Source organism: Erythranthe guttata, chromosome 14 (assembly GCF_056151865.1).
Source record: "Erythranthe guttata isolate IM_541 chromosome 14, IM_541, whole genome shotgun sequence".
In the NCBI taxonomy this organism is placed as follows: Eukaryota; Viridiplantae; Streptophyta; class Magnoliopsida; order Lamiales; family Phrymaceae; genus Erythranthe; species Erythranthe guttata.
This window is the reverse complement of record NC_142546.1, coordinates 15,428,452-15,442,061: the sequence shown is the minus strand read 5'-3', so window position 1 is coordinate 15,442,061 and position 13,610 is coordinate 15,428,452. Positions and strand designations below refer to the sequence as shown.

General features: G+C 37.9%; 2 protein-coding genes across 2 annotated transcripts; one reads left to right on the top strand and one right to left on the bottom strand.

Moving 5' to 3' along the window:
• Positions 1-1,467: 1,467 nt before the first annotated feature.
• On the top strand, positions 1,468-6,452 carry SYN3 (Rad21/Rec8-like family protein). The gene is made up of 14 exons (XM_012989259.2): positions 1,468-1,916; positions 3,087-3,345; positions 3,434-3,480; positions 3,563-3,612; positions 3,706-3,773; positions 3,859-4,235; positions 4,321-4,432; positions 4,512-4,654; positions 4,739-5,127; positions 5,250-5,289; positions 5,382-5,463; positions 5,691-5,838; positions 5,945-6,078; positions 6,199-6,452. Exons 1-13 carry the CDS (start codon positions 1,793-1,795, stop codon positions 6,047-6,049), a joined length of 1,944 nt encoding a protein of 647 aa, XP_012844713.1. The 5' UTR covers positions 1,468-1,792; the 3' UTR covers positions 6,050-6,078; positions 6,199-6,452.
• A 513-nt stretch (positions 6,453-6,965) lies between these two features.
• On the bottom strand, positions 6,966-8,616 carry LOC105964735 (Thioredoxin superfamily protein). The gene is made up of 2 exons (XM_012989238.2): positions 8,291-8,616; positions 6,966-7,357 (listed from the first exon to the last, which is right to left on the bottom strand). Exons 1-2 carry the CDS (start codon positions 8,433-8,435, stop codon positions 7,104-7,106), a joined length of 399 nt encoding a protein of 132 aa, XP_012844692.2. The 5' UTR covers positions 8,436-8,616; the 3' UTR covers positions 6,966-7,103.
• Between the last annotated feature and the right edge of the window lie 4,994 nt (positions 8,617-13,610).

Genomic DNA, 13,610 nt, shown 5'->3' with positions numbered 1-13,610 from the left:
CTCAAATAGAACATTTTAATTATATCCCTATTTTAAAATAAAAATTGATACACATCCTTTAATTTTTGTTTAATCAAAAAATACCCTTACAATACATAATAAAAGTCACGTATCTTTTTTTTTTCTTTTCTCATTTCTTTCTATCTGTTTTCCCCTCTCTCACGCCACTCAACACATTTCCACATTCCCCCCTCTCTCTCCTCACGCCCCCTCCTCTTCCTCCTTTTCTTTTTCTCTTTTCAATTATAGTGGAATAGTATAGAGGCTGACGGTGGTTATGGTAGGTGGCGACGGCTATAGTGACGGCGGTTATGGTAGAATGCGACGGTTATGGTGGCGCTCGGTGTAGTGGTTGCATCTGAAGGCTCTTTGACGCTGAGCAGGGGATGGTAGGCTCGTTGTTTGTTGGCAACCAATAGGGATGAGTCGTGAGGTGGGTCTGGGTGTGGGGGAGGGAGAGAGGAGTAGTGGCGGTGGTGGTGGTGGCGGCGGCGGCGGCGGATCGGATCTAGGGTTTGGTAGGGAAAATTTAAGATTTTTCGATTTGGATGTCTACAAATGTCTATGAGTGTCTATGGATGTCTGTGGTGTCTGGCGGCTAAGGTTCAAAGGAGAAATTAGAGTTTTAAGATGTCTGTGGGTAACTACGGATTACTACGGTTCCTAGGGGTTTCTATAGATGTTTACCACCGAAAAAAAATATTAAAAAACCATAATTTTTAATTTATGTTGAAATGAAGGGGAAAGAAATAGGTTTTTATATAATAAAAAAATAAGAAAAATGAAAAAAAACAAAAGAAATCATAATTTTCAATTTATATAGAAAATAAGGGAAACAATAGATTTTTATATAATAAAAAAAATATGAAAAATGAGGGGGAAAAAAGAAAAAAAACGTGTTCCACGTAAAAAAAAAATGCTAGATACAAACTTAAAAATGTTAAATAATAACATAGTTCATTATAGTATATTTACAGTATGTTGTAATTTTGAATTTGTGAGTAGAGGGGCATTTTTTGAATGAATTTAATAAAGAATGTGAAGAAAATTTTAATTAGACTTGTCATTTAATTCTAATAAGGACCAGTGACTTATATCTTAAGACCCCTTAATAGAAATACAGTTAAACCTCTATAAATTAATACAGTCGGGACAATTAAATTATTATAACAATTTAGCTAAAAAATATTAAATTATCGAACTGAAAATTTAGTACGTCCATACTAATTCGGGACCGAATTTTTTTTATTATGAAGCGAATGTCATTAAAAACATGGTGTATTGATTTATCGAGGTTATAGTGTGTATATAGTTTATTACAACAAAATTAATACTCAAATAGATATATAAATATTTTTAATATATTGCCACATATTTCCTTATTCAAAAGTCTCCAATTGTTCTCAATTATTCCATGAAGATTCGAAATTTTATAGAATCCAAACGGCTCCTTAAAGAATTTGCCACGTGGCCACTTTCCCCCACCCCCACACGTCCACCGTTGCAAGAGGAAGACTGTAGAAAACGTACGTGGGAAGCCGCCACAAATCCGGTGGCAGTCTCGTAAATTCCCCCAAATTACAGCCCCAATTTCACATAACAATTCAGGAAATTCAATCAATTTTTTTCTGTTTTCGCGCCTCTTTCCCTTCCCGCTCCCCCCCCCACCCCTCCCCCCCAAAACCCCCCACCCCGCCCACCCTACCCTTTTTAATTCACACACACAACACACACCAAACCCCACCGCCACCGCATCCCGCCGCCCGCCGCCGTATAGAAGAAGAAGAAGGGGATGTTCTATTCGCACACGTTTCTGGCAAGGAAGGGGCCTTTAGGCACTGTTTGGTGCGCCGCCCATTTGCAGCACAGGCTCAAAAAATCTCACTACGTTGCCACCAATGTTCCGTCCACCGTCGGTTCGTGATTTCGATTCGCCTATTTCTGTACTCGCACCTACTTTTACCATTCTGTTTATTTATGTAAAAAGAAAAGCAGATTTTTTTTTAGTGGTTTGTAGGGTTTCAGTTCATGAGAAGCTAATACTTGATTTTGTAGTCAATTCTGCATTCCTGGCCGTGTGGTGTTTAGTTATTTGTTGCTTAATTTTATCAATTTTAAGTCTTGAAATTTAAGGTTTTTTTTTTCTCCCCTTTGTAAAGCCCCTTTCGGTTCTCGATTTTCTTGTTGCCGTTCGATAATAATATTCTTTTATTCGATTAGGGGAAAAAAAAAAACCAAATGTGGGTTCATTTTATTTGATTTTGTGATAAAGATTCAATTTTTATCATGCGATTTGTTTCATCTCTGCTTAATTTTATCAATTTGTAGTCTTACAATTGAAGGGTTTTTTTTTCTTCCCTGCTAAAAGCCCCTTTTGGTTCTCAATTTTCTTGCCGTTCGATAAGATTTTTTTTATTCGATTAGGGGAAAAAAGAAGCAAATGCTGATTCATTTCTTTGATTTTGTGATAAAGATTCAATTTTTTTTCATGCGATTTGTTTCATCTCCGCTTAATTTTATCAATTTGTAGTCTTAAAATTTAAGGGTTTTTTCGTCCTTTTGTGAATCCACTTTTGGTTCTTGATTTTCTTGCCGATAAGAGTTTTATTTTATTCGATTAGAGAAAAACGAAGCAAATGCGGGTTCATTTCTTTGATTTGTGATAAAGATTCAATTTTTTTTCATGAGATTTGTTTCATCTTCGGTTTATGTTCAGCAAATTTATGGCAAATGTGGATATTCATTTAAAGATTACATTTTTCCGTAGATAGATTTAAAAAGAATATCACTTACCAATCAAGATTCTTTGTTCTCGATTCATATTATTTGCATTGATATATTAATTTTTACTCAAATTCGACGTCACTCCACAGTTGAGTTCGAATATTTAGTAGTGTATATTTACTAAATGTTAGCATCAGCAGATATGGAATCATTTAATCCTACGTCTTTTTGAAAAATTGAAAGTTGTTGAAATGTTTGTAAATAGGAGTTCTTTTCTGCGTTTGTTCTTGATTTCGTACTTTAAAATTACGTTTTTTTTATTGCAAAAAAAATTGAATATTGTTATGAAACTCAATTTGCAGAGAGAATCATGTTTCCGGAGGTGCCTATTGCACTGAGAATGTCGGGGCATCTTCTACTTGGAGTCGTACGCATATATTCGAAACAAGTCGACTATCTCTACGAAGACTGCAACGAAATTCGGATTACAATAAACCGTGTTTTTACAACCGTGAACGTCAATCTTCCTAACGACGCGACACACGCTTCGTTTAAGTCCGTCACTTTGCCAGAAAATTTTAATCTTGATTCCTTCGAGTTGGACGATTTTCGCAACGACTGGTAAAAGTCTTTAATTTTAATTTTTTATTTTTTGGCGAAAATATTTAGGTTTGTACGAAGATTAATTATCGGATTTGTAATTCTTTAGGTCCGAGGATTCTCATTTATTGAGGCAAGAGGACATAACTTTGACAGGTACTTACTTATATCAAATGTGACGGCTTAATTTTCTTTTCGTAATAATGTTGATTTTACGACTTACGATATTTTGTCACAGAGCAAATTCCGACTGATAGAGATCCCTATATCGTCATCCATTTTAACGAGGTAACACCATTTTCTTGCATATGCATTTAAATATCTTTTTTTTTTTTTTTTTTGTGTGCTCATATTTTTCTGAAGACCGTTTATCTATCGCAGCATGATTTGAAGGATTCGTCTTTCACGGGAGACAATTCAGAATCTACGCACGAGCCAATGGACGAAGAGTATGTCCTTTTCCATTAGATTATGTAATTTTACTCTTTTGCCCTTTTGAGCGAGTTGTGTAATTTTACTCTTTTGCCCTTGCAGTGTTCCTCCTCCTCCAGATGATTTCGATGCTCGTTCTCCTCCTAGCAACGATAACAACAATAATAATGATAATCTATTTGGAAATGATGATATAAATGTCGGAAATAGAACTCCTCAAGATTTACCGAGTATTGAATTGATGCGCGATGCTAGAAGAAATGGTTTCGATTTTAACAATTCACCGAAGCTGCCCGATCGGGCGGAGCCCGATAAATTCCTCGAGGAACAATTCAATAGAGATAACAAAACCTCTTCGACCACTCCATCTACACCCGAAACAACAACAGTGGTGCCGCCGGCTGATGACCATGTTCCTTCGTTTGAAAATCACCAAGAACAACATTCGCCGGTGCGGTTGGATTCTCCAATTCATTTCGGTGGGTGCAATTGTTTTTTATCATCGATTTTTTTACTTAACCATCACAATTTATAATTACTTTTTATTTATTTATTTTGTGGCAGTCCATGAATCACCGGAAATGGAACTACAACCGACGCCACCTGTCGCACAGCCGGCAAGAGTTAGGAGGAACAGGAGACAGCTCTTTGACGAGACAACTGTCCTTAACAATGAGTACGATTTGTTTGTCATATGTTTCGTCGATTTTGTATCTAATGTCATCCCATAATGTTTGGAATCTGACGATTTTTAGGTACTTGAAGAATAACCTAAAGTACACGAAGGATATTCTTCGGGAAAGGAGATCGAGTCCTTTAGATTCCCTTCACGTTTGGAAACGAAACAAAAGATCGAGAATGAGAAAGGAAGGTGTCCTTTACGACCCGTTTATAACTGGTAAGTACTATTTATTTATCACTTGAATTTCGGTTTTTTTTTTTTTTTTTTTTCTTCTCTAAATCGGGTTTTATTACAATGCAGGATCTTGTGCTGACCTGGAAAGCATACATAGAGACGACTTTGTCTCTTCTAAACTTGATCGGTTTATTACAGAGGAAACGAACGAAGGGACAGGTGTCGTCGCTACTGATATGGAAATCGAAACGCTTCGTAATAACGACTGTGCTGCTACACCGGAGAGATTTATACCCTCCGATGTTCTGCCTTCTCCAAATAAACAAGGTTACTCAACTCCTGTGAACCCCACTGTTGGATCGCCGTCAAGACGGACGGAATATACCGATGGGGACGGAATATTCCACACCCCAGACAATGGACCATCGAATAATTTTTTCTCGGAAATCGAAACCCCCAATACTGGCGGGGGCACTTTCAATTCCGACATTCCCGAGCTTGTGCCTTCTCCAGGAGTATGTTCTTTATGCATGCTTATATAATATATTTATTTTTATATTATTTATTTATCGACATTTACGTGCAAAGTTATAAGCCTATTGCATTTGAAATGCTTATATCTTTACTTATGTGGCAGGAACTTGGATTTCTAGAACAAGATGGCAGTTCAACAATCGGTAATCTTTTAATGGAGCTTTAAAAAAAAAAAAATTAAAACGAATTGATTTTAAGACAGGATATCTGATATTTCTTACGCGTGTTTGAATAGGATCCGAAGCAACACCGGAATTTGGTATGTTCTCAAAGAATCAAGGAACCCCCGAGCTGCAACAATTGTCTTCACGAACAAGGTAATTCACTTACAGTTAAACCTCTATAAATTAATACAGTCGGGACCGGCAAAATTCTATTAATATAGCGAAATATTAAATTATCGAACTAATAATTTTATACGTTGTTATCGAGTGGGGACCAAGAGAAATTATTATTTAAACGAGGTTATTAATTTATCGAGGTTCTACTGTAGTTGGAATTTTTTTTTTTTTTTTTTTTTTAATGTTTTGGTTTTCGTTTGCAGGGCTTTGGCACAGTACTTGAAAAGGCAGTCTTCAGCAACTCCTATCTCGGACAACAACTCGAACAAACCACCGGGAGATCTCAGTTTGAAGAAGATTCTAGAAGGCAAACCCAAGAAAATATGTGCTAGAATGTTCTACGAAACTTTGGTAACTTCTAAAATTCCGACACACATGTTTCCTAATATTCGTGTAATATTTTTGCTAATGAAATAGAATCTAAATCGGTTTATATATCTATATATAATTTTTGCAGGTTTTGAAGAATTACGGACTTATAGATACAAATCAAGAGAAACCGTACGACGATATTATTTTGAGGATTACTCCGAAACTATCGAAGGGGCAATTCTCCGGCTGAAAAATTGTGCTATTTATTCGTGTAAATAGGTACGGGTCTGATTATTAATATTTCTTTTTTTTTTCTTATCAATTATCGAAATTATTTGGAATCGGTACATTTTGCAACGAGAAAAAAGTGTTTAATAGGTATTAATGTCTTTAATGCAGGTGGAAATGTACACTAGCAGGGCCTGCAATAATCTCACCAGAGAAGAATTTCTTCACTAGGAAGAATTTGTACTAAATTATTTTTCTTTTGTTTATTATTTATTTAACTTAAAAAGTAGTAGTTATTATTAGTTACTAGGCCTTTTGTTTTATTTATTTAACTTAAAAAATAGTAGTATTTAGTATTTCTTAATATTTATGAAGATACATATATTTTGATCTATTTTTTTTGAAGAATATACACAAGTTCCAAATATTCTTCATATTGTAGGCTCTTATTTATGAAAATTTTGCTGGTGCAAATGAAATTGTAACGGAATTTCTGATTTCCGCTAATTCCGATCCGAAATTTTCTCATTTTGTTTTCAATACAAATTCCGAAATTACGAGGTTCCAATTTCTGATCTGATTAAAGTTCCAAAAATAATCCAATTTTTTTTTTTTACGAATATTACAATTAAAGTACCAATATTATCATGTATTTTATATTTAAGGTGAGGGAAAATTGGAAAATTCTGAAATTTTGATTTGAAATTTTCCGATTTTGGAAAAAGTTAATCCATTCCAATTTCCGAAATTCCAATTTCCAATTTCTTTTTCCCGCTTTTTATTGGAATGAAATTGGTACTAGTTTTTCACATTCGAAAAAATCATAATTTTTCCAAAAGGGTCAATTACGATCCGATCGGTCCGATTTTAACCCCCCACTGCACACATCTCGATAATGAAGGATTGAAATATCGAATGCGAGTAAACGAACACAAATATGATTAAAACACATCCAGACATTTCACTGCAAACACCCTTCAGACAATGTGCACATTATTAAAGATAGAGAGAGCAGCTTAATATTCCATCAAAAAAGTGTATCGAAAACAAAACGAAAAGAAAAAAGAAATCGTCATCTAATTTCCGGATAGAAGGGCTTCGATTTTGGGCTCAACATGGGCTTCATGGTCTTCGAGACGGGCTTTTACAGCACCATCTTCCCAACGGATCAGAGTCGGAACCCCTCTGAGCTTAAAACTCGAGTCCGTTCTCCATGGATGGACGGGATTTCGCCACGTCGGCCTATCTCCAACGTACGCCCTCAAAAGCGCCACGTCATCGAGCGAAGAGTCTAGCTTCTTGTATATCACTGGCTCAGCTCTCACACAATCTTAAGTAGAAAAAAAAACGACATCAACGAAATAGAAAATTTGCGAAAAAGTCGAAAGTATCTCAAATAGTTTGGATTTCGTGTAAGCCCCTCAATGTAATTTAATTTTTATGACCGATAACGAAACCCAAAAAAAAAATAGACAAGAAAACGAAGAGAAGATGATAAATGATTCACATTAAACTATTTCTAGTGTCTTTCTTCATTAGTGATGTTTAGATTGCATAAAAGTGAACATATTATCACACTATATTCAAGAGAAAATTGGAATTAGAATAACAAAATCTACTATAAGCAATTAAGCATCATGATTAAATCAAATTTGATGTTCTCAAAATTAATTTTTTTCAAAATTAAATCCCCCACTAATTTAAAATCATATTGTTTTTCAAAATCCCCCACTTATTTTTTTATTTTTTATTTTTCAATTGAAGATCATGTCAGATTAGGACTTATATCCCATCCAAAACCCACAACACAATTTTGTCAAATAAATAATAATAAATAAATAAAAACTAATCCTTAGTGCAACCAAAATCAAGAACACAACCACAAAAATTCTCAAGATTCCTTTTCTTTTTTTTTTTTCAATTGAAAATCATGTCAGATTAAGACTTATATTCCATCCAAAACCCACAACACAATTTTGTCAAAAAAACAATAAAAATTAAAAAAACTAATCCTTAGTGAAAAAAAAATAAAAATCAAGAACACAACCACAAAATTCTCAAGATTCTTTTTTTTTTAAAAATATTTTTCTATTAAATTTTACCGAGAAAGAACCAAACCCATTACAAAAGATTAATACAACAATTAAATTCCAGAAAATATAACAACTCAGAATCTACCAAAAAAAAAAAAACCAATATAATATCAGACAAACAAGAACAAAGAGATATATATGATTATAGGGTGGAGTGATAAGTGTATTACCAGGGCACCAACTAAGATTGGTGGATGGTTCATTGTCGGCCAAGAAAAGTATTAAATTTGCTTTGTGATTATCAGCCTCACTCTTAAATTTCTCAAAAACCTCTCCAAATGTTGAAACTGTTGCATCCACCACCTTCATCGGCATTTTCGATTTTTTTTTTGATGGGTTTTTAGCAGAGAATCGAATGATGTGCCAAACTTGTCGCGTGGGTTCGACGCATTTAAGGATCAAAAATCAGACGGCAGTTGTCACTGTCAGTGATGGGGTTTTCAAGAATGGTGGGTTCTTGGAATTGGGCTTTGTAATTCGAATTATTACCCCAATTGTGAGGAATTAGGCTTTGGGCCTAACAAATATTGAAAGATTGGTGGATATCAGACGGATCAGATTGGATTTTTTTTTTCCGGTAGTCGAAAAATTAATTCCAATTCCGTTTCAAGAAAATTCGAAAAAATTGGAACGGAAAAACTTGTTCCAAAATTAGAAATATTCGTGTCGAAAAATCGGCAGAAATTCGTAAAATTTCAATTTTATATAATACAAAATGCATAGTAATATTGATATTACAAGTATATATATTTTTTAAAAAATTCAAAATTTTCAGAAATTAAAATCGGATCAGAAATCGTAACATAATATGTATTCCAATTCCGTTCTGAAAAAACAAATTGGAACTTTCGGAATTCATAATGATAAATCTTGTTAATAAATCAAAATTTAATTGCCGAAATAAATGGAATTCGAAAATTTCATTCCAATTTTCAACCGTATCAGCTTCTAAAGACCTGAGAAATTAACGGAATTCGAAAATTTCATTCCAATTTCCAACCGTATCCGCTTCTAAAGACCTGAGTTCGATTCCCCATCTCGAGATACTCCATGGCAATTGATGATGCTAAAATGTAGATCATCTGGGGTGGTGTAGAAAATGAACTGGGAGAGCAAAACAGATCAGTAGCTTGACAACTTGATGATCCAGAGGTACCTGCGAAATGAACACACGTGAACTACGCTGGGGGTTGATCCGGCGGAAACCCCTCCGACGCTCAAGTCAGACGTGCTGATCATAGAAATGGTCCAGAGAATACGTATTGTAGTATTGCTCAGTTAATAGGACGTACCTTATGGAATGAGTTCAACTGTGTATTTATAGCTTAGTTGAGATTGTCGGGCCCGAACCTTACTTGAAGGTGATTGGGCCTCGGTGATAATTGTCTTCGATATTGGGCTCGTGGCTCAGTAGGTAAATAAATTGTAGGCCCATTGGGTTGGCCCAATTAGGCATATCATTAAGCCCCCCACTCTCGAGTCGATGTGGGGGCCATGTCGAAATGGGTTCTCAATCGTGTCGAGAGTAAAAATTGTAGTGTTCGTTCTTTGGCATATGGCCTGATGATGTGCGAAAACGCATTGGAGCGTGTGTCGGAGGGGCGTGAATGCGCGTTGGCGCATAGCGCGACCAAGTTGTCGCGATGTATGTTAATTGAGTCGTCGGTTTTGTCCCGCGCGATGTAGTAGCGATTTATCTCCTCGTGGGAGCTATCTTGTCGCGGGGTAATAGTGTTGATCGAGTTATCTCCTCGTGGGAGTTGTCTCGCGATAATGTAGTAGCACGGATCAAGTAATCTCCTCGTGGGAGTTGTCTCTGGGGTAATCGAGTTGATGGAGTTACGTCTTCGTGGAAGTTGTCTCACGATAATGTAGTAGCACGGAGCTAGTATTCTCCTCGTGGGAGTTGTTATTTTTTGACATTTTCAATGTTTTGACGCGTTGCTTGTATGTGTTTACATATAGCCTTCCGCGTGATGTACTTGAGGAGGGGATCAGGCTCTCAAGATTTTTTTTTTTATATGGGGGTCGTGCCCCTTGTTAGACCTCGTGGGTCTTAAGTATGTTTGGACCGTGGCCACGTTTTAATGAATGACCCATCGAAAACAAGTAGATAAATTTGAGTAATCAAGCTGGCCAGGCTATATAGATTCTCATAATATCTCTAAGTGCTTCTAGGGTTGTAATCGTGCTAACTTGAGCTTGCGATTATATGGTGAATTTCGGGCGAGTTGTCTCCTCATGGGAGTTGTCTCGCGGTGAGTAATATTATCGAGCGAGGTGGTTGCACGTGAGAGTTGTCTTGCAACGGATTTGTAGTGTCGAGCGAGTTGACTCCTCGTGGGAGTTGTCTCGCTGCGGGTTGTAGTATCGAGCGAGTTGGCTCTTCGAGAGAGTTGTCTTGAGCGAAGTTGTAGGAGCATTGGATGATTCGCAATTTAGGCGCATGTGGATTGAGGTTGCTCTGAGCGAGTTGTCTCTTCGTGGGAGTTGTTTCGCAGCGAGTCTTATTATCGAGTGAGGTGGTTGCACGTAGGAGTTGCCTTGCAACGGATTTGTAATATCGAGCGAGTTAGCTCCTCGTGGGAGTTGTCCCGCTGCGGGTTGGGGTACCGAGCGAGTTGTCTCCTCGTGGGAGTTATCTCGCTGTAGGTTGTAGTACCGAGCGAGTTGGCTCCTCGTGGGAGTAATCTCGCTGCGGATCATAGGATGGAGCGAGTGGTCTCCTCGTAGGAGTTATCTCGCTGTGGGTTCGTAGGACCGAGCGAGTTGGCTCCTCGTGGGAGTTTCCTCGCTGCGGGTCGTAGGATGGAGCGAGTGGTCTCCTCATAGGAGTTATCTCGCTGTGGGTTCGTAGGACCGAGCGAGTTGGCTCCTCGTGGGAGTTTCCTCGCTGCGGGTCGTAGGATGGAGCGAGTGGTCTCCTCGTAGGAGTTATCTCGCTGTGGGTTCGTAGGACCGAGCGAGTTGGCTCCTCGTGGGAGTTTCCTCGCTGCGGGTCGTAGGATGGAGCGAGTGGTCTCCTCGTAGGAGTTATCTCGCTGTGGGTTCGTAGAACCGAGCGAGTTGGGTCCTCGTGGGAGTTGCCTCGCAACGGGTTGTAGGATTGAGCGAGTGGACTCCTCGTGGGAGTTGTCTCGCTGTAGTTTTGAGACTAGAGGGGGTTAGCTCCTCGTGGGAGTTGTCCCACAACGGGCTATAGGACGGAGCGAATGGTCTCCTCGTGGGAGTTATCTCGCTATGGTTTCGTAGACCCGAGGGAGTTGGCTCCTCGTGGGAGTTTCCTTGTAAGAGGTTGTAGGACCGAGCGAGCTGTCTCCTCGTGGGAGTTGTCTCGCTGCGGGTTGTAGTACTGCGCGAGTTGGCTCCTCGTGGGAGTTGTCTCGCAAGCCCCCCACTCTCGAGAGGATGTGGGAGCCACGTTGAAAAGGGTACCGGATCTTGTCGAGAGTAGATCGGTGTTGTAGTCTTGCGTTAATCGTTGGCATGGTGTGGAGAAATATTGGGTCACGGCCTCTATGGCAGCGCGAGTTGAAGCTTTTGCTATCATGCGTTGAAGCGCATCCTCGGTTATTTGAACCATTCGAGGAGCAGGGAGTGGTGGATCGGCGAGTGGTTGGTCCCGAGGGGGATCACCTGAACCTCGCGAGGCGGATCCATGGGACGTGGAGGAGGTGACAAGCCAGAGCCTCCACGAGGTGGGAGGTCGTTAGCTGTGTCATTTTCTCTCCGAGCAGACGCCTCAGGAGGATCTTGTTGGCTACGTGATCTGGTTTGCATCGTTCCCACAGACGGCGCCAAAATGATGATGCTAAAATGTAGATCATCTGGGGTGGTGTAGAAAATGAACTGGGAGAGCAAAGCAGATCAGTAGCTTGACAACTTGATGATCATGAGGTACCTGCGAAATGAACACACGTGAACTACGCCGGGGGTTGATCCGGCGGAAACCCCTCCGACGCTCAAGTCAGACGAGCTGATCATAGAAATGGTCCAGAGAATACGTATTGTAGTATTGCTCAGTTAATAGGACGTACCTTATGGAATGAGTTCAACTGTGTATTTATAGCTTAGTTGAGATTGTCGGGCCCGAACCTTACTTGAAGGTAATTGGGCCTCGGTGATAATTGTCTTCGATATTGGGCTCGTGGCTCAGTAGGTAAATAAATTGTAGGCCCATTGGGTTGGCCCAATTAGGCATATCAGCAATGTACACCTATAGATAGAGTTCTCTTTTTTTTTTTTCTTTTTTAATTTTAATTAATTAATTATTATTACTATGAATTCTTGATGAGTTGATATGCATTTGTTTTGTAAAAAAGTAATGGATCATTTTCAAGGGTTTGACTTTTTGCTAAAATGAGTCAACAAAAGCACAAAGGCTAAGGGAAAATTTGGTCCACAAGTTGAGATTTTTCCTTGCTTGGTCTCCAAGTCTGCAGCCCACTAATCTCCAAACTTTCTTCACTACCAAACAAATTTTCATGCCTATAAATAAAATGTAACAAATTTATATACTTTCACATTCATTCATACTATATAGCAATCTCCAAAGATATATTACATATTCTTCAATTCATCAACACTTCAAAATTAACAATGATGTCATTAATAAAGGGTTTTTATTCTCTGTTTCTCAGTTGCTTTAAACCTTCTTTGAAAGCTAATCTTATTAGTGATCAAGATTGTGATAAAGAAGCATCATCAACAAGTCGAAGCAGTGTTCCGATCATCGTCCCTCACTTCCCAATTAAATCTCAGCCGTTGAGACTTTAACTTGGAAATATCCGAAAATGGAGGAAAGGATAATTTTTGTAATTTCATGCAATAGTCTATATATTGTAACTTGTAAGCATATTTTTACGAAATATGTGAACACGATTAACGAGCAGATATTTTGGAATATGTCTCTTCTTCTATATATGTTTTACTCGTTTTAGAACTTGTTGAATTACAAGTACAAATAAGCGACTAAGATATCTTAAGCTATAAATATAAGGGTAAATTGCACTTAAACCCCTTGTGATTTTAGCTTTGTGCACATGACCCCTTGTACTTTCAATATAGCACATGACTCCCTCGTTTCTTAATGAACATGATTTTTTACCAAGTGAAATAACATAGGATAAAATACAAGGGGGTCATGTTCACAAATTTTAAGCTATAGGGGGTCATGTACTTATATTGAAAGTGCAGGGGGTCATGTGCACAAAGCTCAAACCACAGGGGGTTTAAGTGCTATTTACCCTAAATATAATGACAACTTTATTATTTTTCATTTTACTTCAATTTTCTTTTCACTCAATGTTAATTACCTCAGTCTTCAATTGAACTTCATGATATTGACCCAACATTTTCTTTGTAAATTCTGAAAAAGTTGGGCCTAATTGCAAATTTCAAGAACTATGAGGGTGAAAATCGAAACAACCTGAATCTTTAACCACTTCTTAAATCATATTCATAAGTTACCTACAGAAGAAAAGGACCTTA

Bases quoted from the DNA above. Each gene is read 5' to 3' on its own strand.
- LOC105964735 (XM_012989238.2), bottom strand. From the start codon at position 8,435: ATGCCGATGAAGGTGGTGGATGCAACAGTTTCAACATTTGGAGAGGTT. The intron at 7,358-8,290 runs GTAATACACTTA...TTTCTACTTAAG, and splicing joins CAATCTTAGTTGGTGCCCTG to ATTGTGTGAGAGCTGAGCCA.
- SYN3 (XM_012989259.2), top strand. From the start codon at position 1,793: ATGTTCTATTCGCACACGTTTCTGGCAAGGAAGGGGCCTTTAGGCACT. The intron at 3,613-3,705 runs GTAACACCATTT...TATCTATCGCAG, and splicing joins TCGTCATCCATTTTAACGAG to CATGATTTGAAGGATTCGTC. The intron at 5,839-5,944 runs GTAACTTCTAAA...TAATTTTTGCAG, and splicing joins GAATGTTCTACGAAACTTTG to GTTTTGAAGAATTACGGACT.